Source organism: Aotus nancymaae, unplaced genomic scaffold, assembly GCF_030222135.1.
Source record: "Aotus nancymaae isolate 86718 unplaced genomic scaffold, 86718_ANA_hifiasm-v0.15.2.pri h1tg000051l, whole genome shotgun sequence".
NCBI lineage: Eukaryota > Metazoa > Chordata > Mammalia > Primates > Aotidae > Aotus > Aotus nancymaae.
Window position 1 is genome coordinate 14,867,094 of NW_026988465.1, and position 27,473 is coordinate 14,894,566.

General features: G+C 40.9%; 1 protein-coding gene across 5 annotated transcripts in view; it reads left to right on the top strand.

Moving 5' to 3' along the window:
• KDM1B (lysine demethylase 1B) overlaps window positions 1-27,473 on the top strand; it is a 109,161-nt gene that overhangs the window by 33,822 nt on the left and 47,866 nt on the right. Inside the window, exons 1-7 of one of the 5 annotated variants that reach the window (XM_021665340.2) lie at window positions 256-405; window positions 718-761; window positions 4,734-4,833; window positions 6,798-6,925; window positions 8,268-8,357; window positions 11,862-11,973; window positions 22,669-22,785. In XM_021665340.2, coding sequence (XP_021521015.1) covers window positions 4,747-4,833; window positions 6,798-6,925; window positions 8,268-8,357; window positions 11,862-11,973; window positions 22,669-22,785 — 534 coding nt within the window. In that variant the 5' untranslated portion in view covers window positions 256-405; window positions 718-761; window positions 4,734-4,746. Of the gene's footprint in view, window positions 1-255; window positions 406-717; window positions 762-1,188; window positions 1,204-4,733; window positions 4,834-6,797; window positions 6,926-8,267; window positions 8,358-11,861; window positions 11,974-22,668; window positions 22,786-27,473 lie in introns of those variants that run through there. The other 4 variants (XM_021665342.2, XM_064363022.1, XM_064363021.1 and 1 more) reach the window with 4 other exon arrangements.

Below are 27,473 nucleotides of genomic sequence, written 5' to 3' on the forward strand. Positions count from 1 at the left end.
CCGCCTCTTTCCCGCGCCCCGCCTCCGCCCGCGCCCCGCCTCTTTCCTGCGCCCTCCTCAGTTCCCGCCCCCTCCCCCGCGCCCCTTCTCCACGCCCGCCCCGTACCTTGTTGCACAGACTCCGCCCTCTTCCCCAGGCGCCGGGTTTGCGCAGCGGCGGAAATGGGCGGGGCGGAGCGAGCGCCGCGGCTAAAGCGAAGGCGGGGACCCTACCCATCCCTGGTCTCGCTGGCTCCTCCCACCCCGGGTCACGCCGTGACAGGGGCGGAAGCGGCGGCGGCGGCGGCGGCCGAGAGGAGCCTGGGGCTCGCGGCGCGGCTCCTGCCGTCCTGTGCGCGCGGTGCGCGGCTCCGGAGAGGCGCCTGCAGTCCTGGGCGGCGCGCACCGCCTCGCCGGCGCTCAGAGGTGGGAGGCTCTCCACTCCGGGGGCGTGCGTGGGGGCGGTGGCGGATTTTGGGTGACAGCGTTGCTCAAAGCAGCTTGTTTGGGGTGCAAGCCCTCCCTCTCCCCCTGTGCAGCGCCCCTCGCCCTGGTGGGAGGTGGGCGGGTGCCCCAGGGACGGATTCCTCCTGCCCCGGATTGGAAGAGGGTGCGGGGTGGGTATCTGTCTGGAGAAGGGAGAATTCCCGGGCTGGGGTGTTGGGGCAGTGGAGTCGCCGGAATCGCCGCAATGTTGCCGGTCTCCTAACTCCCCTACAACGTTTCCTTTCTGTACAGCTGTGCCTTTTCCCCGAGACTCCCGGCACCTCTTCAGCGCAAAGGTGAGCCCCGGGACTGTTGCTTCTCTGACTTCGAAAAGCATCCGAAAGCTTTTCGGAAAGCGAGGCGGCTGCAGCTGGCACCGAGAGTTTGGGGCTCCCTCCTGGGGGCTGTCAGAGCCGCGGGAGGACCCCACGGTCCTGGAGTAGGAACTCCCTCGCTGGTTCTTCCCGGCCGATAGGGTGCGGCCAGGAGTCGGCACAGCCTTGCAGGTGCTGTAGTTAATCCTTTGGCACAGCCGCCGCTCGTTGAGACTTGAGGAGCATTGCCAGGTTGCTGGGTAACTCCTCTGGGATTGGAGACCTGGAGGAGGGGTGGCCCGATTAGGGTAGCTGTTAACGGCTCGGCAGCTGACAGGTGAAAGAGGAAGAGGTAGATCAGCTGTAGAAAATTGGGGTTCAGTGATGTGGAACCCAGCCAGATAGAGGCCCAGTCTTCCCTTGGGTAAGCCTGAAGGATTCCCCAGTCCACTCCAGTTGGGGAACCCCCCACACCACATATATATATTATATATATATATATTATATATATATATATATATATATGTGTGTGTGTGTGTGTGTGTGTGTGTGTGTACACACACGTAACGCAAGGCTTTGGCCAGTTTTGTTGTGTGATTTTAAATCTATTTTAGTGGCAGAAAGGCGAGTGGGAGAGAAGGCTTCTTCAGGAGGTACATGAGAAAATTATCACCAATAATTAATTATCTTCCAGGCAGAGAAAGTAGTCGACAAAAGACATCTAGGCAGTTGGGGAATTTAATAGTGAATCATTGAACTGTATGTTGAACACTGAATAATTCAATATTGAATTATTGTACTGGATCCCTATTTCTGAAGATCTGATTAGTATGGGAGTAATAAGGTTCTAGTCCTGTTTAAGTGTCTCGAAGGGAAATTACTGTTTCTGTTGTCTCTGAAGAAGTTTCTAGTAGTTTGTCTTATTTTTAGAAATTGTGTGGACTCCACTATAAATTTTTATTCTAAATTGGCCCTTTTGATTCATATTTGTATGAATTCTGTCTGTTTCTTTAGCATCTTTTTGAGGCCCGGCGTGGTGGCTCAGGCCTGTAATCCCAGCACTTTGGGAGGCCGAGGTGGGCGGATCACTTGAGGTCAGGAGTAGTTCGAGACCAGCCTGGTCAACATGGTGAAACCGCATCTGCACTAAAAATACAAAAAGTAGCCGGGTGTGGTAGAGCACACCTGTACTGTAATCCCAGCTACTCGGGAGGTTGACGCAGAAGAATTGCTTGAACCTGGGAGGTGGAGGTTGTAGTGAGCCAAGATGGCGCCACTGCACTCCAGGCTGGGGGAGAAAGGCTCAGTCTCAAAAAACAAAACAAAACAAAACAAAAACCGTTTTGAATAAGCTGCTTCAGAAAAACCTAGGAGTTATTAAAATGAAATCTACATATTGATATATCCACATATATATTTACCAAAAAAATCCCACTTTTTTCTTAATCACATTAAAACCAAAGCCAAATTTTAAATGCTTGAATTAAAAATTAGAAATATGTGTATAATGTTGAGTGTGAAACAAATTGATTATATTTAGGTGTGTTTATTAATTTGAAAAAATCAAGAGAGAAAACAGTATACTAAAATTTTTTTCTTCGTTTTAAGACCCAAGGACCTAGCAACAGTAGAAATATATAAATACATTAAGTGCCAAAAATATTTAGAACAGATTCACATAATCCTCAGTTGTATAATTAAAGCTGAAAATGTACTACCATAAAAACCGTCAATTAGATTTCATAATGGCTTTTATAGCTCATGTTTTCATTTCCTTGTTAACCATTTCTTGAATTTAATTCTTTGTTGCATTAAGTACATATTTTCTAGTATTCAATTAGATTAAAATGTTTGATGAAATTTCAGGAAACTATACTTTCTTTTGAGAATGCACAAATTCCCAAGTGACAGGGTCAAATGTTGCATGAACCTAGGCTGATTTTATTTATGTTCCTAAACCCCACATTTGACTTCAGGTATTTTTGCTATAATACTTTCATATGCTATACATTTACAGATACTATATATATGTTTACATATACTGTCTTTGTGGTTCATGTTATGAATAATGTCAGGTGTATTTTATATGTAAATTAAGAGATTCATATATTTACATATAAGAATTAATATTTATATGTGTATATGAAGAGATTGGTTAGAGTGGACAGCCTTTTTAAAATAGAGAATCCAGAGAGCCTTCTTTGGGTATAACAATTGTAGGTGGATAGTACTTTCAACATTATTAACATTTTATCTAACAGTATAATAGATGCTGTAGAACTAAATGGTAATTTATTTAATGCTTAAAGAACTATAATGCATTTCAGAATAGGGTTTAGGTGTTCACAGCTAATGTAATATTTATTGGTTCAAAGAAAGGGAAGATTAAGTCAAAGGAAAATCATCTGTAACATTGATGTCAAGATGTCTCAAAGTCATTGTAGATGGCAAAATGAGTTTTTCCATAGAATGTTAATCCATGGAAAATACTCTTACAAATGTTAATACATCTTACAAATGAAGCAATAGGATTGCAAGCTCCTTAAAGCTTTTCTCCAAGACTAAGATTATATATGTGGAGTTTGTATTTTATGGTTCCACTTTTCCACTTTCAAATGGGAAAATGCATGTCATTACTTACATAAAGTATGTAATAACTTTCTTTATCCAGAGGCATGTCGTACTTACTTTTGATTTATCATTCTGTGTATGTGTAGTTAAATCCAATGGATCAAGGAAGAAGATGAAGGATAATTATAGATTCTATATATTACTGAGTACTTATGCTAAGCATTTTTTATTCCTTATCTAATTTAATTGAAAAAAAATTCTATTAGCTGTTAATCTTTCATGGCTGCTACACATTATTTCTGTTGTAGACTTTGGTTCTTAATATTTGTTTAACCATACTGTTAATGGACTGGTTAGAGAAATTTTTTCCAGTAGAAGATGCCAGTGCTTCTGTCTAATTTAGATCTGTATATTCAGTAGTGACTAGATAGTTTGCTTGGTATTTGTTGCGTTGTACTAAGAAGGAATTAATGAGCTTTCTTTCTTTCTTTCTTTTTTTTTTTGAGACAGAGTCTTACTTTGTTGCCCAGGCTGGAGTGCAGTGGCATGATTTTGGCTCACTGCAACCTCCACCTCCCCGGTTGAAGTGATTGTCCTGCCTCAGCCTCCTGGATAGCTGGGATTACAGGTGCCCGCTACCATGCCTGGCTAATTTTTGTATTTTTAGTAGAGATGGGGTTTAACTATGTTGGTCAGGCTGGTCTCTAACTCCTGACCTCATGATCCGCCTGCCTCGGCCTCCCAAAGTGCTGGGATTACAGCCTGTACCCGGCTAGGAGTTTTCTTTTTAAAGCATAATAAGAGATCAAAGTGCAGGAACTGCTAAGAAGATGCAGTAAAATGGAGAGGGACATAGATAAAACTGGGTGTTTTCCTCATTTTGAATTTTATAAACATGGTGTAATTTGTTTATCGGTCATTAATGTGGCATACTTCTCATTTTATATTTTTTAATGTGCATAACTACTAATAGGTAATATTTGAGTGCTTATGCCAATTTTGGTGCTTTAAATAGGTTATCTTGTTTAAACTTCACTCCAGTGTGATAGTAAACTTTTACAGTGCCTATTTTATGTATGAGAACACTGAGGCTTAGAGAGGTTAAGTAACTTGAAAATAGTGGCTTGAGCCAGGTGGCGTGGTGGCGTGCACCTGTATTCCCAACTACTTGGAGCTGAGGTGGGAGAATCACTTGAGCCCAGTAGTTCCAGGCTAGCCTGGGCAACATGGTGAGAATGTCTCAAAAAAAGAAAGAAAATTGTAGCTTTATGTTTAGGCCATCTAACATATATTCTTACCTACTAAAGTATGTAATAACTTCTCTCCAGACTGTTAAAAATATTTGCAGGTGCCAATATTTAATGTGTGATTTTTCTTTTGCAGATTATTTAATGTAATGGCAACCCTGCGGGGGAGGACGAAGAAAAAAGCACCTTTTGATCACTCTCCGGATAGCCTTCCTTTGAGGAGCTCCGGGAGGCAGGTAGTGTTCATTTATTCATTCAGTGAACCTTTTTTGAGCATGCAGAATTACTGATTGGGACTGGATAACTGGAGTTGCAAAGATGACTCCAGTCATCAAGTTACTTGCATTCTAGTGGGAAAATTCACAGTACAGTCATAATACAGTGTGATAACATGATAGAATATAGAAAATAGATGCATTATCTGGCAGAGGGAACTGTAAGTATAGAGGCGTAGAGTGTGAATCAGCATAGGATGTTCAGAGAATCACAGTTATGTGGTTGCTTCCAGAGTGTGAAGCTGGGGCCAGATCATGCCTGGCTTGGATGTCATTCATAGGAATTTGGATTTCAGCTTGTAATTGGTTGAGTGCTATTAAAGGGTTATGTATAGGACTTTTTGGGTAGGGCTTTTATTCTTTTAAAAGAAAAAATTGAACCATGTAATTCTTTCTCTATAATTTTTCTAGCTTTTTTTTTTTCCTTTTGAGACAGTTTTACTCTTGTTGCCCAGGCTGGAGTGTAATGGCACGATCTCAGCATCTCGGCTCACCGCAACCTCCGCCTCTTGGGTTCAAGTGATTCTGCCTCAGCCTCCTAAGTAGCTGGGATTATAGGCATAAGCCACCACACCCAGCTAATTTTGTATTTTTAGTAGAGATGGGATTTCTCCATGTTGGTCAGGCTGGTTTTGAACTCCCAACCTCAGGTGGTCTGCCCACCTCGGCCTCCCAAAGTGCTAGGGTTACAGGTGTCAGCCACTGTGCCCAGCAATTTTTTCTAGCTTTTTATCTAAAATACTTAGAGGGTATAACTGTTCTAAGTAAAGAAAAATAAAAATCTTCGTTTGGGGAATGACTTATTTCTTTTGAATGATGTCACTTTTTTTTTTTTTTTCCTGAGATGGAGTTTTGCTCTTGTTGCCCAGGCTGGAGTGCAGTGGCACCATCTAAGCTAACTGCAACCTCCACTTCCCGGGTTCAAGTGTTTCTCCTGCCTCAGCCTCCCAAGTAGCTGGGATTATAGGCACATGCCACCACGCCCAGCTAATTTTTTTGTGTGTGTGTTTTTAGTAGAGACAGGGTTTTGCCATGTTGGCCAGGATGGTCTTGAACTCCTGACCTCAGGTAGTCCACCTGCCTCGGCCTCCCAAAGTGCTGGGATTACAGGTGTGAGCCACTGTACCTGGCCACTTTTTTTTTTTTTTGAGACAATCTCCTCTGTACCCCAGGCTGGAGTACAGTGACACAATTGTGTGTGCCACAATACCTGGTTGATTTTTTTATTTTTAGTAGAGCCAAGGTCTTGCTATGTTGCCCAGGCTGGTCTCAGACTCCTGAGCTTAAGTGATCCTCCCACCTCAGCCTCCCAAAGTGCTGGGGATTATAGGCATGAGCCACCGCACCCAGCTGATGTCATTTTTTTCTAAGAAAGACTCATGAATTTTAGTTATTTGCTTAGACATAGTGAAAATGCTATTTCTGACCAGGTGCAGTGGCTCACACCTGTAATCTCAGCACTTTGGGAGGCCAAGGCAGGTGGATCACGAGATCAGGAGTTCGAGACTAGCATGGTCAACATTGTGAAACCACGTCTGTACTAAAGATACAAAAAATTAGCCAGGCATGGTGGTGTGCGCCTGTAATACCACCTTTTCAGGAGGCTGAGGCAGGAGAATAGCTTGAACCTGGGAGGCTGAGGTTGTAGTGAGCCAAGATCTCACTGTTGCACTCCAGCCTGGGTGACAGGGCAAGACTCCGTCTTAAAAAAGAAAAAAAACTGCTAGTTCTATATCTCTATCAAGTTTGTGAATTACTTGCTCAGTGCAGCCACCAGGAAATTGCTGTATTGTCATCCCTAACCTACTGCCAGGATGTTTTTGACCTCATGCATAGAACTCAGATGTGATTTCAGTAGTGAACCTTCATCCTTAGTCATTTTGCCATCATCAGTGAAATTTTAATGTCAACTGTGACTCCCTTAGGCAAAGAAGAAAGCAACGGAGACGACTGATGAGGATGAAGATGGTGGATCAGAGAAGAAGTACAGGAAATGTGAAAAGGCAGGCTGCACAGCGACATGTCCTGTGTGCTTTGCAAGTGCTTCTGAAAGGTTTGTGTAGATGTGTGTCTTGGCCTCCCATTTCTGTCTGAGAAGTTCTTTATGGAAACATCATCTTTTCCCTAAAGATAGCCATGGATACTCTAAGTCATCTAATCTAATAATAGAGACATTGCCCAGACATTCTGTACACAGGACACCCTCCTCGAGGCCCTCCCTCTGTTACCTCTAGCCTGCTGGGAGACGCCACACCCATGTCAACTTTGTAACACAGTGTCCTCAAATCCAACCAACTGTATCTACCTCTTTGATGGTTGAGGGTGGGATGGCATGTGTAGTGGTGAGTCAGTAGAGAGGACTCGTGAGCTCTCTGTAGAGACACTGTTTGCTTACTTTTCGTTGTGCTTTTCTCCCTTATATAACATGCCGTCTCTTCCCATACACACATACAGGTCTCATAGAAACTACCGCTAACTTCAGCCTTGCCATTTTTATTGTGAGGTGACATAAGTATGACTTTTTTTCTTCTTTTTTACTTCCAGAGGAAAATCTTCAATAAGGGTTAAGATTCAATAAAACCTAGAAAACCAATCCTATTTGTTTTTAAACACAAAGAGGGCCGGGCACGGTGGCTCACGCCTGTAATCCCAGCACTTTGGGAGGCCGAAGCGGGTGGATCGCTTGAGATCAGGGGTTTGAGACTGGCCTGGCCAATGTGGTGAAACTCCGTCTCTACTAAAAATAGAAAAATTAGCTTGGTGGGTGGTGGATGCCTCTAATCCCAGCTACTCAGGAGGCTGAGGCATGATGAGAATTGCTTGAACCCTGGGAAGTGGAGGTTGCAGTGAGCCAAGATCATGCTACTGTACTCTAGCCTGGGTGACAGAGCGAGACTCCATTTCGAAAATAATAATAACATAAAGATGTGGTAGTCATGTTCATAGTGGCATGATTTTTCATTCTCTTGCTATGTTATCAACTGTTTGACAAGTTATCTTTGCCAAAGTGCTGGCTTGATGTTCAGATCGCAGCTGACCAGATTCCCTTGCTGGGCCCTATGTTATTACTTCTCTCCTGCCCACATATGCAGCCTACAGCAAGCACAGTGGCATCTGTCCTTTTGTGTCATAAAACCCTATCATTACCCCAAGGAGTCTTTTTAAGACTCCTAAGCCCCAGGCAGCCAGCTAGATTAGGTCCCATGGTCTAAGTCCCTGCATCCTTTCTGTGTGTTATTATCTGCTAGTAATCCATTCTTGTTTCCCCTGTCGTTAGGGGGTTAAGTGGAGATACTGCAAAATGGGGTCATAGATGGTGCTTGCAAGATGTTTCTTAAAAAATTGGAGGAGAAATATTTATTCATTACCAAAGCTACGTTTTTCACTATTTTCAGATGTGCCAAAAATGGCTACACCTCCCGATGGTATCACCTCTCCTGTGGGGAACATTTCTGCAATGAATGTTTTGACCATTACTACAGAAGGTATGTTTACTAATTGTATGAGGTTTCTGTGGAGATGGGGACTGTGGCAAGGGCAGTGTGTGTGGTCAGCTGATTAAGGCTGAGTCCTTAGGCTTACTGAATTATTCAGCTCTTTCAGCCGTGCCTGTGATGACTGTAACTAGGACAAGACCTTTAGTGCTGTAGTTTGTGTATGTGCATGTTTATGTGTGTGCACACTCAGGGATCAAAAAATATCTGCCATGAAACAGTTTTTTTTTTGAGACAAGAGTGTCACCCAGGCTGGAATGTAGAGACATAATCTCAGCTCACTGCAACCTCCGACTCCTGGGTTCAGGCGATTCTTATGCCTCAACCTCCCAAGTAGCTGGATTACAGGCGTGTGCAACCACGCCCAGCTAATTTACGTAGTGTTAGTAGAGCCAGGGTCTTGCCATGTTGGCCAGGCTGGTCTTGAACTTCTGAGGTCAAATGATCTGCCTGCCTTGGCCTCCCAAAGTGCTGGGATTACTGGTATGAGCCACTGCACCCGGCCTCCAGTATTTTCTTCAGTCTGAAAATTCTGGAACATCTAGATGTTGAGTCTGTTTTATTGTTTTCAACTTAATTCATTTGTGCTCTAATTTTGTGTGTGTGTGTGTTTGTGTGTGCTCTAATTTTTATTGTGCTTGCTTTAGGTTTAATTTTTTCTAATTTCTCTAGTTCCCTCAGCAGCTTAAATTACTGATTTTTAAATCTTCATTCTTTTCCAATAAATTCATTTTTAAAGGCTGTAAATTTCCCTTCAAGCAGGTTGCGATAGTTCACAAGTTTTGACAACTTTCATTCTCATTTAGTTCAAAATATTTTTAAATTTTCATTGAGTTTTCCTCTTTAACCCATAGGCTATTTAGAAGTAAATTGTTTAATTTCCAAATATTTGGGACACCTCCAGCAATTTTTCTGTTATTGATTTCTAGTTTGGTAATGGTCTGAGAATGTTCTTTGTATGATTTCTGTGTTTTAAATTTGACAAAGTTTGCTTTATAGCCCATAATGCAGTGTACCTTGGTAAATGTTCCACATGAAGTGGAGAAAATGTGTATTTTACCATTGTCAGGTGGAATGGTCTATCAGTGTCAACTAGACCAAGTTGATTGATAGTGCAGTTCAGGATATTTATATGTATGTATGTATGTATGTACGTATGTACGTACGTATACACCTTTCTGATTTACTCCTACCTGATCTTGCAATTACTAAGAAAAGTATCTTAAGGTCTGCAGTTATAATAGTCTCTTGACATTTCCAACTATAATGCAGATACGTCTGTCTTTCCTTTCAGTTCTATACATTTTTACCTTAGGTATTTTTTTTTTCTTGAGACGAAGTCTTGCTCTGTCACCCAGGCTGGAGTGCAGTGGTGTGATCTCGACTCACTGCAACTTCCACTTCCTGGGTTCAAACAATTCTCCTTCCTCAACCTCCCAAGTAGCTGGGATTACAGGCATGGGCCACCACACCTGGCTAATTTTTGTATTAGTAGAGACAGGATTTTGCTATGTTGGCAAGGCTGGTCTTGAACTCCTGACCTCAGGTGATCGGCCTGCCTTGGCCTCCCAAAGTGCTGGGATTATAGGCATGAGTCACCACACCCAGCTGTCATGTATTTTTAATCTTTGTTGTTACATTGTACATCTAACATTGTGGATTCTCTCAAAACTGACCCCTTTATGTAATATCCCTTGTCTTCTTATCCTTGATAATATTATTCACATTAATGTGGCTGCCTCAACTTTTTTTTAATGTTAGCATGATACACCTTTCTTCGTTTCTTTTTACCTTTCTGAGTCTTTGTATTTAGAGTAGGTTTCTTTTCTTTTCTTTTTTTTTTTTTTTTTTGAGACAGGGTCTCACTCTGTTGCCCAGGCTGCAGAACAGTGGCATGATCTTGGCTTACTGCAACCTCCGCCTCCTGGATTCAAGTGATTCTGGTGCCTCAGCCTCCAAAGTAGCTGGGATTACAGGTGTGCGCCATGATGCCCAGCTAATTATTATTATTTTATTTATTTATTTTTTTTGAGACGGAGTTTCACTCTTGTTACCCAGGCTGGAGTGCAATGGCGCAATCTCGGCTCACTGCAACCTCCGCCTCCTGGGTTCAGGCAATTCTCCTGCCTCAGCCTCCTGAGTAGCTGGGATTACAGGCACTCGCCACTGTGCCCAGCTAATTTTTTGTACTTTTAGTAGAGACGGGGTTTCACCATGTTGACCAGGATGGTCTCAATTTCTTGACTTTGTGATCCACCTGCCTTGGCCTCCCAAAGTGCTGGGATTACGGGCATGAGCCACCGCACCCAGCCTAATTTTTGTATTTTTAATAGAGACTGGGTTTTCCTGTGTTGAACAGGCTGGTCTCAAACTTCTGACTTCAAGTGATCCTCCTGCCTTGTCCTCCCAAAGGGCTGGCATTACATATGTGAGCCGCCATGCCTGGCCTAGAGGAGATTTCTCATTTACACATAGAGTTTTTTTTGTAATCGCACTTACAGTCTGTCTTTTAATCTATGTGTTTATGCTATTCATGTTTTAAGTGATTGTTGATTTAACTGGATTAAAATCTCTTTCCAGCTGTTTTCCATATGGTGCATTTTATTTTTCTCCTTTTTCTGCCTTCTGATTTTAATTGAGCATTTTTATGATTGTGTTGTATTTCATCTGCTGATAAAGTTTTTAATGACTGTCCTAGGATTTACTATGTACATTAAAAAATATTCTAGGCCGGGCGTGGTGGCTCATCCCTATAATCCCAGCCCTTTGGGAGGTTGAGGTGGGCAGATCGCTTGAGGTTAGGCATTCTGGACCAGCCTGGCCAACATGATGAAACCCCGTGTCTACTGAAAATACACAAGTTAGCCAGGCGTGGTGGCAGGCGCCTGTAATCCCAGCTACTTGGGAGGCTGAGGCACAAGAATCCCTTGAACCCAGGAGGTGGAGGTTACAATGAGCAAGGATTGCGCAATTGTACTGCAGTCTCGGTGACAGAGTGAGACTCCATATCTCTCTCTCTCTCTCTCTCTCTCTCTCTCTCTCTCTCTCTCTCTCTCTCTCTCTATATATATATATATATATATATATATATATATATATATTCTGAGCCAGTTCCAGCTACTTGGAAGCCTGCGGCAGAAGGATCTCTTGAGCTTAGGAGTTCGAGGTTGCAGCGTGACGATTCATGACTGCACCTGTGAATAGTCACTGTACTCCAGCCTGAGCGACATAGCTAGACCCTGTATCAAGGGGGGGGGAAAAAAGAAAAAAAAATTAATTTCTCCTTCAGATAATACTATGCCTTTCTTAGTTTTAGATACTAAAGCTGCCAAGAATAGACCCCTTCTGACAGCCTGTTTTATGGCTGCCGTAATAACTTCTTCTCCTTTTATAACAAGGCTAGTTAAGTCTGTTATGTAAGATTTACTAACTTGCTTCCTATTTTGAAAACCTGATGACTTACAGCTTGATACATTAATTTTTCTTGTTTTTCAGCCATAAGGATGGATATGATAAATATACCACATGGAAAAAAATATGGACTAGCAATGGCAAAACTGAACCTAGTCCCAAAGCTTTCATGGCAGACCAGCAACTCCCCTACTGGGTAAGGAGAATGATGCTCTCATTCTGTGAGGTATTTGTGGAGCCAAATGCAAGAGGAATGGATGAAAATGCTGATGTTTGGGAAATCTCTTATTACATTTATTATTATTTCTATAACTATTAAAGCAAATATTTTTTATTTTTGTAGAAAGCTCAGATATTTCAACATAGTATAAAAGAGGAAACTGGGCTGGGTGTGGTGGTTCATGCTAGTAATCCTAGCATTCTGATAGGCCGAGGTGGGAAGATTGCTTTGAGCCTAGCCTGGGCAAAGTGAGACCCTTTTTCATAGTGAGACCACATTTTTATATAAAAAAATTATTTTTTTCAAGTAGCCAGGAGTGGTGGTGGGTGTCTGTTGTCTCATCTACTCAGCATGTTGAGGTGGGGGAATTGCTTGAGCTCAGGAGTTAGAGGCTGTGGTGAGCTATGATTATGCCACTACACTCCAGCCTGGGTGACAGAGTGCGAGGCTGTCTCAAACAAACAAACAAAAAATTAATGCTTTTAAAAAGAAAAACTAAAGGCTTACCACCAGCTGGTGAAAATCATTGCTGAGCTTGGTACATAGCCTTTTAATCCTTTTTTTCTTTTCATATTTTTGTCTGTTTAAGCACAATTCCATGCTTTATATACATATCCTGATTAAGTTTAAAATAAGCCTTCAGATACAGTTTTTGTAACATTCAGCTTTTTAAAAATTAATTTGACTTCATATTTTTTCATTTAGTCATTCAAAAATATATTTTCATGATTGTATATATTGTCGAAATATACCACCATTTAGTAAATTATTTGCTATTTTTTTTTTTTTTCTGAGGTAGGGTCTCACTCTGTTGCCCAGGCTGGAGTGCAGTGGCACCATCTTAGCTCATTACAACCTCCACCTCCTGGGCCCAAGCGATCCTCCCACCTCAGCCTCCCTAGTAGCTGGGACTCTCCACATACGCTACCACACCCAGCTGACTTTTTTATTTTTTGTATAGATGGGGTTTCACCATGGGGTCCAGGCTGGTCCTGAACTTCTAGGCTCAAGTGATCCACCTGCCTCAGCCTCCCACAGTGCTGGGATTACAGGCATGAGCCAACACACCCAATTTTTTTTTTAAGATAGGGTCTTGCTCTCTTGCTTAGGCTAGAGTGCAGTTATGGGATTATGACTCATTGCAGCCTCAGTCTCCCAGGCTCAAGTGATCCTCTCACCTCAGCCTCCAGAGCAGCTGAGAGTACAGAGTGCACCTCCATGCCCAGCTAATTTTTTAATTTTTTATAGAGACAGAGCTTGCTATCTTGACCAGGCTGGTCTCAAATTCCTGAACTCAAGCAATCCTCCCACTTTAGCCTCTCAAAGTGTTAGGATTACAGGCCTGAGCCACTGTACCCAGCCAATTTGCTAATTTAAAAAATATTATAAGTAATCTTGAGCTTTGTGCACCCTTAAAAAATTTTTTTCATTGAAGTAAAATTCATATAACATAAAACTAACCATTTTAGACTGTGCAGTTCAGTGGCAGTTAGTATATTCACAATGTTGTGCAACTAATGTCTCTAATTCCCAAGTATTTTTTTCTTTTAAAAATCGTGTGTGTGTGTGTGTGTGTGTGTATTTTAAATTGTACTTTAAATTCTGAGGTACCTGTGCAGATCATGCAGAATTGTTGCGTAGGTACATACATGGCAATGTGGTTTGCTGCCTCCATCCCGCTGTCACCTATATCTGGCCTTTCTCCCCATGGTATCCCTCCTCAACCTTGCTACCCCCATGTCCATCCCCTCTCCCCCACAACAACAGACCCCAGTGTGTGATGCTCCCCTCCCTGTGTCCATGTGTTCTCATTGTTCAACACCTGCCTATGAGTGAGAACATGCGGTGTTTGATTTTATGTTTTTGTGTCAGTTTGCTGAGAATGATGGTTTCCAGATTCATGTATGTACCTACAAGAGACACGAACTTATCGTTTTTTATGGCTGCATAGTATTCCGTGGTGTATATGTGCCATATTTTCCTTGTTCAGTCTATTGTCGATGGGCATTTGGGTTGGTTCCAGGTCTTTGCTATTGTAAACAGTGCCGCAGTGAACGTACGTGTGCATGTGTCTTTATAATAGAAAGATTTATAATCCTTTGGATATATATTCAGTAATGAGATTGCTGGGTCAAATGGAATTTCTATTTCTAGGTCCTTGAGGAAGTGCCACACTGTCTTCCACAATGGTTGAACTAATTTACACTCCCACCAACAGTGTAAAAGTGTTTCTATTTCTCCACATCCTCTCCAGCATCTATTGTCTCCAGGTTTTTTAATGAGCGCCATTCTAACTTGTGTGAGATGGTATCTCAATGTGGTTTTGATTTGCATTTCTCTAATGACCAATCATGATGAGCATTTTTTCATATGTTTATTGGCCTCATATATATCTTCTTTTGAAAAGTGTCTTTTCATGTCCGTTGCCCACTTTTGAATTTTTTTTTTTTTTTTTTTTTTTTTTTTTTTTTTTTTGTAGATCTGTTTTAGTTCTTTGCAGATTCTGGATATTAGCTCTTTGTCAGATGGGTAGATTGCAAAATTTTTTCCCATTCTGTTGGTTACCCATTCACTCTAATGATTGTTTTTTGCTGTGCAGAAGCTCTGGAGTTTAATTAGGTCCCATTTGTCTATTTTGGCTTTTATTGCCAATGCTTTTGGTATTTTATTCATGAAGTCCTTGCCTATGCCTGTGTCCTGAATGGTTTTGCCTAGGTTTTCTTCTAGGGTTTTTATGGTGTTAGGTCTTATGTTTAAGTCTAATCCATCTGTAGTTAATTTTAGTGTAAGGTGTCAGGAAGGGGTCCAGTTTCTCTTTTCTGCACATGGCTAACCAGTTTTCCCAACACCATTTATTAAACAGGGAATCCTTTCCCCATTGCTTGTTTTTGTCAGGTTTGTCAAAGATAAGATGGTTGTAGATGTGTGGCATTGCCTCTGAGGCCTCTGTTCTGTTCCATTGGTCTATCTCTGTTTTGGTACCAGTACCAAGCTGTTTTGATTACTGTAGCCTTGTAGTATAGTTTGAAGTCTGGTAGTGTGATGCCTCCAGCATTGCTCTTTTTGCTTAGTATTGTCTTAGCTATGCAGGCTCTCTTTTGGTTCCATATGAAGTTTAAGGTGATTTTTCCCAGTTCTGTGAAGAGGGTCATAGGTAGCTTGATGGGGTAGTGTTGAATCTGTAAATTACTTTGGGCAGTATGGCCATTTTCATGATATTGATTCTTCCTAACTATGAGCATGGACTGTTTCTCCATTTGTTTGCATCCTCTCTTATTTCTTTGAGCAGTGGTTTGTAGTTCTCCTTGAAGAGGTCCTTTACATTCTTTGTTAGTTGTATTCCTAGGAATTTTATTCTCTTTGTAGCAATTGTGAATGGGAGTTTGCTCTCGATTTGGTTCTCTTTTAGTGTGTTATTGGTGTATAGGAATGCTTGTGATTTCTGCACATTGATTTTATATCCTGAGACTGCTGAAGTTGCTTATCAGTTTCAGGAGATTTTGGGCTGAGATGATGGGGTCTTCTAAATATACAGTGGTGTCATCTGCAAATAGAGACAATTTGACTTCCTCGTTTTCTAATTGAATATTCTTTATTTCTTTTTCTTGCCTGATTGCTCTGGCTAGAACTTCCAATACTATATTGAATAGAAGTGGTGAGAGAGAACGTCCTTGTCTAGTGCCAGATTTCAAAGGGAATGCTTCCAGTTTTTGCCCATTCAGTATGATATTGGCTGTGGGTTTGTTGTAAATATCTTTTATTATTTTGAGATATGTTCTGTCAATAACTAGTTTATTGAGAGTTTTTAGCATAAAGGACTGTTGAATTTTGTCAAAGGCCTTCTCTGCATCAATTGAGATGATCATGTGGTTTTGTCTTTGGTTCCGTTTATGTGATGGATTACATTTATGGATTTGCATGTGTTGAACCAGCCTTGCATCCCCGGGATGAAGCCTACTTGATCATGATGGATAAGCTTTTTGATGTGCTGTTGCAATCAGTTTGCCAGTATTTTATTGAAGATTTTTGCATCTATGTTCATCATGGATATTGACCTGAAGTTTTCTTTTTTTGTTGAGTCTCTGCTGGGTTTTGGTATCAGGATGATGTTAGTCTCATAAAATGATTCAGGAAGGATTCCCTCTATTTGTATTGTTTGGAATAGTTTTAGAAGGAGTGGTACCAACTCTTCTTTGTATGTCTGGTAGAATTTGGCTGTGAACCCATCGAGACCTGGGCTTTTTTTGGTTGGTAGGCTATTAATTGCTGCCTCAACTTCAGCCCTTGTTATTGGTCTGTTCAGGGTTTCAATTTCTTCCTAGTTTAGGCTTGGGAGAGTGCAAGTGTCCAGGAATTTATCCATTTCTTCCAAGTTTACTGGTTTATATGTGTATAGTTGTTTGTAGTAATCTCTGATGGTAGTTTGTATTTCTGTGGAATCGGTGGTGATATCCCCTGTATCGTTTTTTATTGCATCAATTTGATTCTTCTCTCTTTTCTTTTTTATTAATCTGGCAAGCAGCCTATCTATTTTGTTGATCTTTTCAAAAAACCAACTCCTGCATATATTGATTTTTTTGAAGGATTTTTTGTGTCTCTATCTCCTTCAGTTCTGCTCTGATCTTAGTTATTTCTTGTCTTCTGCTAGGTTTTGCGTTTTTTTGATCTTGCTCCTCTAGCTCTTTCAATTTTGATGATAGGATGTCGATTTTAGATCTTTCCTTGCTTCTCATATGGGTATTTATTGCTATAAATTTTCCTGTAGACACTGATTTAAATGTGTCCCAGAGATTCTGGTACGTTTTGTCTTTGTTCATATTGGTTTTGAAGAACATGTTTACTTCTGCCTTCATTTCATTGTTTATCCAGTCAACATTCAAGAGCCAGTTGTTCAGTTTCCATGAAGTTGTGTGGTTCTGAGTTGGTTTCTTAATCTTGAGTTCTAATTTGATTGCACTGTGGTCTGAGAGACTGTTTGTTATGATTTCCGTTCTTTTGCATTTGCTGAGGAGTGATGTACTTCCAATTATGTGGTCAGTTTTAGAGTAGGTGCGATGTGCTGAGAAGAATATATATTCTGTGGATTTGGGGGTGGAGAGTTCTATAGATGTCTATTAGATTTGCTTGGTCCAGATCTGAGTTCAAGTCCTGGATATCCTTGTTAATTTTCTGTCTCGTTGATCTGTGTAATATTGACAGTGGAGTGTTAATGTCTCCCACTATTATTGTGTGGGAGTCTAAGTCTCTTTGTAGGTCATTAAGAACTTGCTTTAGTATCTGGGTGCTCATGTATTGGATGCGTATATATTTAGGGTCATTTGCTTTTCTTGTTGCATTGATCCTTTTACCATTATGTAATGTCCTTCTTTGTCTCTTTTGATCTTTGTTGGTTTAAAGTCTATTTTATCAGAGACTAGGATTGCAACTCCTTTTTTTTTTTTTTTTTTGCTATTTGCTTGGTAAATCTTCCTCTATCCCGTTATTTTGAGCCTATGTGTGTCCTTGCATGTGAGATGGGTTTCCTGAATACAGCACACTGATTGGTTTTAACTTTTTATCCAGTTTGCCTGTCTGTGTCTTTTGATTGGGGCATTTAGCCCATTTACATTTAAGGTTAATGTTGTTATGTGTGAATTTGATCCTGCCATTTTGATGCTAGCTGGTTGTTCTGCTGTTAGTTGATGCAGTTTCTTCATTGTGTTGATGCTTTTTACCATTTGGTACGTTTTTGGAGTGGCTGGTACTGGTTGTTCCTTTCTATGTTTAGTGTTTCTTTCAGGAGCTCTTGTAAGGCAGGTCTGGTGGTGACAAAATCTCTCAGCAATAGCTTGTTCATAAAGGATTTTATTTCTCCTTCTCTTATGAAGCTTAGTTTGGCTGGATATGAAATTCTAGGTTGAAAGTTCTTTTCTTTAAGGATGTTGAATATTGGTCCCCACTCTCTTCTGGCTTGTAGGGTTTCTGTGGAGAGATCCACTGTGAGTCTGATGGGCTTCCCTTTGTGGGTAACCCAACCTTTATCTCTGGCTGCCCTTAGCATTTTTTCCTTCATTTCAACCGTGGTGAATCTGACAATTATGTGCCTTGGGGTTGCTCTTCTTGAGGAATATCTTTGTGGTGTTCTCTGTATTTCCTGGACTTGAATGTTGGCCTGCCTTGTTAGGTTGGGGAAGTTCTCCTGGATAATATCCTGAAGAGTGTTTTCCAGCTTGGATTCATTCTTTCCATCACATTCAGGTACACCTATCAAATGTAAATTAGGTCTTTTCGCATAATCCCATATTTCTTGGAGGCTTTGTTCATTTCTTTTCACTCTTTTTTCTCTAATCTTGCCTTCTTGTTTTATTTGATTGAGTAGATCTTCAGTCTCTGATATCCTTTTTTCTGCTTGGTCGATTTGGCTATTGAAACTTGTGTATGCTTTGCGAAGTTCTCGTGTTGTGTTTTTCAGCTCCATCAATTCATTTATATTTCTCTCTAAGCAGTTTATTCTCGTTAGCATTCCATCAAACCTTTTTTAAAGGTTCTTAGTTTCTTTGCATTGGGTTAGAACATGTTCTTTTAGCTCAGAGAAGTTTGTTATTACTCACCTTCTGAAGCCTGTTTCTGTCAATTCATCAGACCCATTCTCTGTCCAGCTTTGTTCCTTTCCTGGTGTGGGGTTGTGATCCCTTTGAGGAGGAGAGGCATTCTGGTTTTTGGTGTTTTCATCCTTTTTGCGCTGGTTTCTTCCCATCTTTGTGGATTTATCTACCTGTCATCTTTGTAGTTGGTGACTTTTGGATGGGGTCTCGGAGTGGACATCCTTTTTGTTGATGCTGAAGTTATTTCTGTTTTTTAGTTTTCCTTCTAACCGTCAGGCCTGTCTGCTATAGGCCTGCTGGAGGTCCACTCCAGACCCTGCTTGCCTGGGATCACCTGCAGCGGCTGCAAAACAGTAAGGGTTGCTGCGAGTTTCTTCTTCTGTTTTCTTCGTCCCAGAATGGTACCCACCAGATGTCAGCCTGATCTCTCCTTTACGAGTGTCTGTTTGGATATACAGGCATCAGTGAGCTTCTTGAGGAGACAGTCTGTCCCTTATAGGAGCTCAAGTACTGAGCTGGGAGCTACGTTGTTCCATTTAGAGCTTCTGGGCAGGTACTGTTTAAGCCTGCTGTAGCGGAATTCACAAACGCCCTTTTCCCCAGGTACTCTGTCCTGGGAAGGTGGGGCTTTATTTATAAGTTCTTGACATGCTGCTGCCTTTTTTCAGAGATGCCCTGCCTAGCAAGGTGGTAGTCTAGCCACAGTCTGCCAGCAGAGGCATTACTGAGCTGCTGTGGGCTCTGCCCTGCTGCTGTGTGAACTTTCTGTTAGAACTGCCTCGGTAGTGGCAGACTGCCTCGGTAGTGGTGAACTGACACCCTTCCCCCCACTGAGCTGGACTGTCCCGGGTCCAGCTGAACTTGCTGCAAAACTCTCAATCCAGAGCGTTTCAGATTGCTGGTCTTTGTTGGGGGTGGAACCCGCTGAGCCAGATCACCTGGCTCCCTGTTTCAGCCCCCTTTTTTTCAGTTGAGTGGGTGGCTCTGTATCCCAGGCGTTCTGGGTGCCTGTTGAAATGGCCACTCGTCTTTGTGTGAGTTTTTGTGTGGTGACCCGCAGCGCCTGCTGAAACAGCTGTGCTGGAAACTCGTGGTGCTTTTCAGCCCAGGAATCTCCTGGTCTGTGGGCAGTAAAAACTTGTTTGGAAATGCGGTGATCACTCACCCTCTGCGTTCTTCTTGCTGGGAACTGCACTCCAGAGTTGTTCCTATTCGGCCATCTTGGATCTCTCCTCTTCCTAAGTATTTTCCCCATCCACAAGGGAAGCCCTAATTCTTCCTACCCCTAGTTCCTGGTAACTACTAATCTACTTTCTGTGTTTATGGATTTACCTATTTTGGATGTTTGATGTTAATGGAATTGTGTAACATGTGACCTTTTGTATCCTGTCTTTTTCACCTAGCATAATGTTTTTGAGGTTCATAGCCATTGTAGGATGTGTCAGCACTTTATTCTTTTTTTAATGGGTGAATAATATTCCATTGGATGGATATGCCACAGTTTTTTTAAGCATTCATCTATTGATGGTCATCTAGATCATTTCAGCCCTTTAACAATTGTGAATAGTGCTGCCATGAACATTCTTGTACAAGTATTTGTTTGAATAACTGCTTACAGTTCTTGGGTATGTACCTAAAAATAGAATTGCTGGATCAAATATGGTAATTATATGTTTAACTTCTTGAGGGACCTCAAACTTCTTTCCCGTAGCTGCTGTACTATTTTTCATTCCCATCTGTAGTGTATGAGGGTTCTGATTTCTCCACAGATTTGAAGTGGTATCTCATGGTGGTTTTGATTTGCATTTCCCTAATGACTAATGCAAACTTTCATATGCTTGTCGTCCATTTGTATATCTTTGGAGAAATATCTGTTAACATCCTTTGCCCATTTTTGTTTTGTTTTGTTTTGTTTTTGGGATGGCATCTCATTCTGTCACCCTGACTGGAGTCCAGTGGTGAGATCTTGGCTCACTGCAACCTCTGCCTTCTGGGATCAAGCCATTCTCCTGCTTCAGCCTCCCGAATAGCTGGGATTATAGGTGTGCACCACCACGCTGGGCTAATTTTTGCATTTTTAGTAGAGACGGAGTTTTACCATGTTGGCCAGGCTGGTCTCAAACTCCTGACCTCAGGTGATCTGCCCACCTCAGCCTTCCAAAGTGCTGGAATTACATGTGTGTGAGCCACCTCACCCGGCCTTCCTTTGCCAATTTTTAAATTGTTTGTCATTTTGCAGTTGAGTTGTAAGAATTACATATATAAATTTTTTTTTTTTTCCTGAGATGGAATTTTTCCCTTGTCACCCAGGCTGGAGTGCAGTGGCGTGATCTCCTGCTCACTGCACCCTCCACATTCTGGGTTCAGGTGATTCTTCTAACTCTGCCTTCCAAGTAGCTGGGATTACAGGCACTCGCCACCATGGCCTGCTAATTTTGTATTTTTAGTAAAGACGGAGTGTCACCATGTTGACCAGGCAGGTCTCGAACTCCTGACCTCAGGTGATCCCTCTACCTTGGCCTCCCAAAGCGCTGAGATTACAGGCGTGAACCACTGTGCCCAGCCTTTTTATATATTTTGGATGCTAAACCCTTATTATATCTATGATTTGCAAGTATTTTTTTCCTATAGGTTGTCTTTTTACTTTGGTAGAGCCTTTTGATGCACAAAAGTTTTTAATTTTGAAGAAGTTCAGTTTATCCGTTTTTTTCTTTTGTTGCTTTTGGTGTCATCGCTAAGAATTCATTGCCAAATTCCAGGTCATAAAGGTTTACTTTGTTTCCTAAGAGTTCTGTTGTTTGAGTGCTTATGTTTAGGTATTTGATCCATTTTGAATTAGTATTTGTGTATGTGTAAAGTAGGGGGTCTAACTTCATTCTTTTGCATATGGATATCTGCACACTTTAAACAAAGTTTATTTTGGAATCATCATTTTTTATTTATTTATTTTTTTGAGATGAAGTCTTGCTCTGTTTCCCAGGCTGGAGGGCAGTGGCACAGTCTCAGCTCACTGCATCCTCCACCTCCTGGGTTCAAGCGATTCTCCTCCTTCAACCTCCTGAGTAACTGGGACTACAGGAATGCATCACCATGCCCAGCTAATTTTCTATGTTTTTAGTAGAGATGGGGTTTCACCATGTTGGTCAGGCTGGTCTTGAACTCCTGACTTCAGGTGATCTGACTGCCTTGGCCTCCCAAAATGCTGGGATTATAGGCGTGATCAACTGCACCTGGTCTGGAATCATTTTAAATTTACAGAGTTGCTAAGATAGTACAGAGAGTTTCTATATATCCTTCATGCAGCTTCCCTTAATGTTGTCATCTTATATATCATGATTATTTGTCAAAGTAAGAAATTAACTTTGGCATAGCACTAATAACTGTAGACTTTATTTGGATTTCATCAGTTTCCTCACTAATGTTCTTTTACTGTTCTAGAATTCAATGCAGCATACCACATTACATTTAGTGTGCATACTTTTTGGCTAACTGAAAGTAAATTTCAATTTATTTTATGTTGATTGTTCCTTTTTTTTGAGATGAGGTCTCAATCTGTTGCCCAGGCTGGAGTGCAGTGGTGTAATCTCAACTCACTGCAGCCTTGACCTGCCCCAGGCTCAAGCCATCCTCCTACCTCAGCCTCCTGAGTAGCTGGGACTACAGGCATGTACCACCACACCCGTGTACTTTTTGTATTTTTTGTAGAAATGGGGTGTCACTTTGTTGCTCAGGCTAGTCTGAAACACTTGGGCTCAAGTGATCCACCTGCCTCAACCTCCCAAAGTGCTGAGATTACAGATCGGAGCCACTGCGCCTGGCCCTGATTGTTTCTTTAGGTTAGAGCTGGAAAAGCTTTCTGACAGCAGTGCTCATATCACCTTGGCACTTTCCTCACCCTGAGGAAGTATTAAATCAGAAATTACCCTAATGGGATGAAAGTAGATTATATAGATGGTGGTGATGCAAGGAGGAGAGAAAATACTTAGGATTGCTGAAAGATTGGGGAAGATGGCCAAGTGGTGGAGGATAGAAATGGTAACTGAAGATTAGCTCACTTGTTGATCCTGACTTGTTACTTCCCATCTAGGTTCAGTGTACGAAACCTGAGTGTGGAAAATGGAGGCAGCTTACCAAGGAAATCCAGCTTACTCCACAGATAGCCAATACTTATCGATGTGGTATGAAACCAAATACTGCTGTTAAGGTATGTTCTGTCTTTTTGCTTTTGAATTAATTGATACATTAATATAGTTGTCAGTAAACAGTAATGGTGTATGTTTTTCATGTATTGTGTTGATCATTCTGTCAAGGTTGTATTGGCATGCATGTAACAGAACCCCAACTATAATGGCTTAACCAGTTCAGGATTTTGCTTTTCTGTCATTATAAGGAGTTAAGAAATAGGCTGTCCAGGGTTGGTTTTGTTGCCCAAGGAAGTCTCTTTGTAGTTTCCACTCCAGCCACCTGTGGTTTAACTCCCGTGGTCAAGACCACAAGGTAGTTGCTGCACCACCAGTCATGTGTCCAAATCCTAAGCAGAAAAGGGGGAAAGATCAAAGGGCAAGAGGGAAGTATCAGCTGAGTCTGTCCCTCTTTTATTAGGGAAACAGGAGCTTTCGTGCAGGTTCTGTCAGTAGTTTCTATTTATATCTCATTGGCCAGAATAGGATCATGCAGCTACTCTGGTTTTAATTTTTTGTTCGTTTTGGTTTGTTTCATTTTTATACAATGACGTTGACACCATAAATGCAGCTTCACTAACTACAGTGAGGACGAAGGAAGAAAATATTTTACAACTGAGCATGTTGCAACACTAAACAAAACCGGATCCTATTAGTGAGGAAGAAGAGATTAACTGATACGCTTGGCAATTGGGAATCGGCCTTTATTGTTATAATGTGCCTTTTTTGAAATTTGGCAATTTCTTAGTGTTTAAAAATGTGTTATTATTGCTTTAGTGCATTAAAGGTGTTAGTCTACACAAATGCCGCTGGTACCTGCAGTACATTAAAGAATATTAGGAATTGTTTTAATCTCAGAAGTAAAATACTTTGTTTTTAGAAATTGAGATAAAATTCACATATCATAAAATTCACCCTTTCAAAGTGTACAATTCAGTGGTTTGTGGTGCAGGTTGAACAGCCCAGTCTGAAAATCTGAAATGCTCCAAAATCTGAAACTTTTTGAGCACTGAGATGATGCTCAGAGGTTATGCCCGAAGGAAATGTTCATTGGAGCGTTTCAGATTTTCAGATTAGGAATGTCCAACCAGTAAGTATGTTGCAAACATTCCAAAATCCAAAATCCAAAACACTTCTGGTCCCAAGCATTTCAAATAAGAGAAATTCAATCTGGGATTCAAAATATACGCATTTTATATATATATATATATATATATATATATATATATATATATATATATATATATAAATATAATTATTTATTTATTTATTTATTTATTTTTTTTCGAAATGGAATTTTGCTCTTGTCACCCAGGCTGGAGTGCAGTGGTGCCATCTCAACTCACTGCAACCTCTGCCTCCTGGGTTCAAGTGATTCTCATCCCTCAGCCTCCCGAGTAGCTGGGACTACAGGTGCACTGCCACCACGCCCAGCTAATTTTTGTATTTTCGGGAGAGACCAGGTTTCACCATGTTGGCCAGGCAGGTCTCTAACTTCTGACCTAAAGTAATCCACCTGCCTTAGCCTCCAAAGTGCTGGGATTACAGGCATGAGCCACTGTGCCTGGCCTAAACATTATATTTTTACAATGCCTGGGATTCAATAAAAACCTGGAATTCAAAATATAAATATTATTAAATTTTATTATATTTATAATAAACTGTGTAGTTTGTATGTGCCTGGCCTATTCATTTATTATGAATATAAATATATTAGGAGTGGCTGGGCACGGTGGTTCATGCCTGTAATCCCAGCACTTTGGGAGGCCGAGGCGTGTGGATCATCTGAGGTCAGAAGTTTGAGATCAGCTGGCCAATATGGTGAAACCCCGTCTCTACTGAAAATATGAAAATTTGCCGGGTGTGGTGGTGTGTGCCTGTAATATCAGCTATTTGAGAGGCTGAGGCAGGAGAATCACTTGAACCTGGGAGAGGTGGAGGTTGCAGTGAACCGAGATGGTGCTGTTGCACTCTGCCCTGGGCAACAGGAGTGAAACTCCATCTTAAAAAAAAAAAAAAAGTGTGTGTGTGTGTGTGTGTGTGTGTGTGTGTGTGTATGTGTGTGTATATATATGTGTATGTATGTGTATATATGGGTGTGTGTATATATATGTATGTATGTGTATATGTGTGTGTGTGTATATTAGGAATGTAATCAGTGAGTTATATCATAAGTTTAATGTTTGCAAAACTACCAAATGCTTTCCATGGTTGTACCATATTACAACATTTTATAGTGTTATTATTTTTTTCTTTTTTAATTATAGCCATTCTAATGGGTATGTACTAGTATCATTGTACTGTTAGTTTGGATTTCCCTAGTAACTGGTGACCTTGAGTGTTTTTTCATATGCTTACTGGCCATGCATTCCTCTTTGGAAAATGTCTGATCAAGTTTTTTTTTTTTTTAATTGGGTTTTATTGATTTGTAGTTCTTTATGTAATCTGGATATAACCGTGTATTTTGAATGTTTGTTTCCCCAGTTTTTGTTAAAGCCTTTTCATTTTCTCAATAGGTCTTTTATGAGGAATTTCCCATTCTGAAGCCTTGTTTATTCACTTTTTCATTTATACTTAGAACTTTTTGTGTCTTTTCTGAGAAGTCATTGGTTACCTCTCACTTTGTAAAAATACTCTGTGTTTTCTTTGAGGTGCCTTATAGTTTTCGTCTTTACTTTTAGATCACTATCTCAAGTTGATTTTTGGTTTTGATGTGAGAGGTAGGCCAACATTCAGTTGTTTTCCATACCAATATTTAGTTGTTCGTTACCATTTGTTGAAAAGACTATATTCATGGCGGGTGCTGTGGCTCACGCCTGTATTCCCAGCAGTTTGGGAGACCGAGGTGACCAACATGGAGAAACCTCGTCTCTATAAAAATAAAAATAAAATGAAAGACTGTCTTCTTGTATTCGTCACTTTGTATTATCTTAGCACCATTATAAAACCAGTTGGCCATATGTGTAGGACTGTTTCTGGACCCTGTTGTATTAATCTGTTTTTTACAATGCTCTGCTGTCATGGTTATTGTATCTTTATAGTAAGTCTTAAAATCTTATTTGTTTGAGTTTGTTGTAGATTCTGGGTATGAGTCCCCTGTTGGATGTACAGATTGTGCAGATTTTCTCCCACTCTCTGGGTAGTGTACGTTGCTCTAACTTTGTTTTTCATTTTCAAGATTGTTTCAGGATTGTTTTGGCTCTTCTAGGACCCTTATATTTCCATGTAAATTTTATTATCAACTTCTTAGTATCCACTAAAAAGCCTCTGGGTTTTTTATTGGAATGCATTGACTCTATGGGTCATTGGGAGGAGAAGGGACATCTTTATTTTTCAGTCTTCTCAGGGGTTGGCAAATGATGGCTCATGGGCCAAATCTGGCCCATACTTATTTATTTTCATTTGTTGATTTTTATTTTTCCATAGGTTATTGGGGTACAGGTGGTGTCTGGTTATATGAGTAAGTTCTTAGTGGTGATTTGTGAGGTTTTAGTGCACCCGTCACCCGAGCAGTATACACTGCACCCTATTTGTAATATTTTATCCCTTACTTCTCTTCTGCTCTTCCCCCCAAGTCCCCAAAGTCCGTTGTGTCATTCTTACGCCTTTGTGTCCTCATAGCTTAGCTCCCACATATCAGTGAGAACATACAGTATTTGATTTTCCATCCCTGAGTTACTTCACTTAGAATGATAGTCTCTGATCTCATCCAGGTCACTGCGAATGCCGTTAATTCATTTCTTGTTATGGCTGAGGAGTAGTCTATCATATGTATACGCCACAGTTTTTTTATCCACTCGTTGATTAATGGGCATTTGGGTAGGTTCCACAATTTTGCAGTTGTGAACTGTGTTACTATAAACATGCACGTCGAAGTATGTTTTATGTGTAATGACTTCTTTTTCTCTCAGTAGATACCCAGTAGTGGGATTGCTGGATCACATGATAGTTCTACTTTTAGTTCTTTAAGGAATCTACACACTGCTTTCCATATGGCTGTACTAGTCTACATTCCCACCAGCAGTGTAGAAGTGTTCCCTGACCACTGCATCCATGCCAATATCTACTGTGTTTTTATTTTTTTATTATGGCCATTCTTGTAGGAGTAAGGTGGTATCACATTGTGGCTTTGATTTGCATTTCCCTGATCATTATTGATGTGGAGCGTTTTTTCATATGTTTGTTGGTCATTTGTATATCTTCTTTTAAGAATTGTCTATGTCCTTAGCACACTTTTTGATGGGATTGTTTGTTTTTTTCTTACTTATTTGAGTTTATTTTAGATTCTGGGTATTAGTCCTTTGTTGGATGTATAGATTGTGAAGATTTTCTCCCACTCTGTGGGTTGTCTGTTTACTCTGCTGACTGTTCCTTTTGCTGTGCAAAAGCTCTTTAGTTTAATTAAGTCCCAGCTATTTATCTTTGTTTTTATTGCATTTGCTTTTGGGTTCTTGGTCATGAAATCCTTGCCTAAGCCAGTGTCTAGAAGGGTTTTTCAATGTTATCTTCTAGAATTTTTATAGTTTCAGGTCTTAGATTTAAGTCCTTACTCTGTCTTGAGTTGGTTTTTGTATAAGGTGACAGATGAGGATCCAGTTTCATTCTCCTACATGTAGCTAGCCAATTATCCCACACCATTTGTTGAAAAGAGTGTCCTTTCCTCACTTTATGTTTTTGTTTGCTTTTTCAAAGATCATTTGGTTCTAAGTAT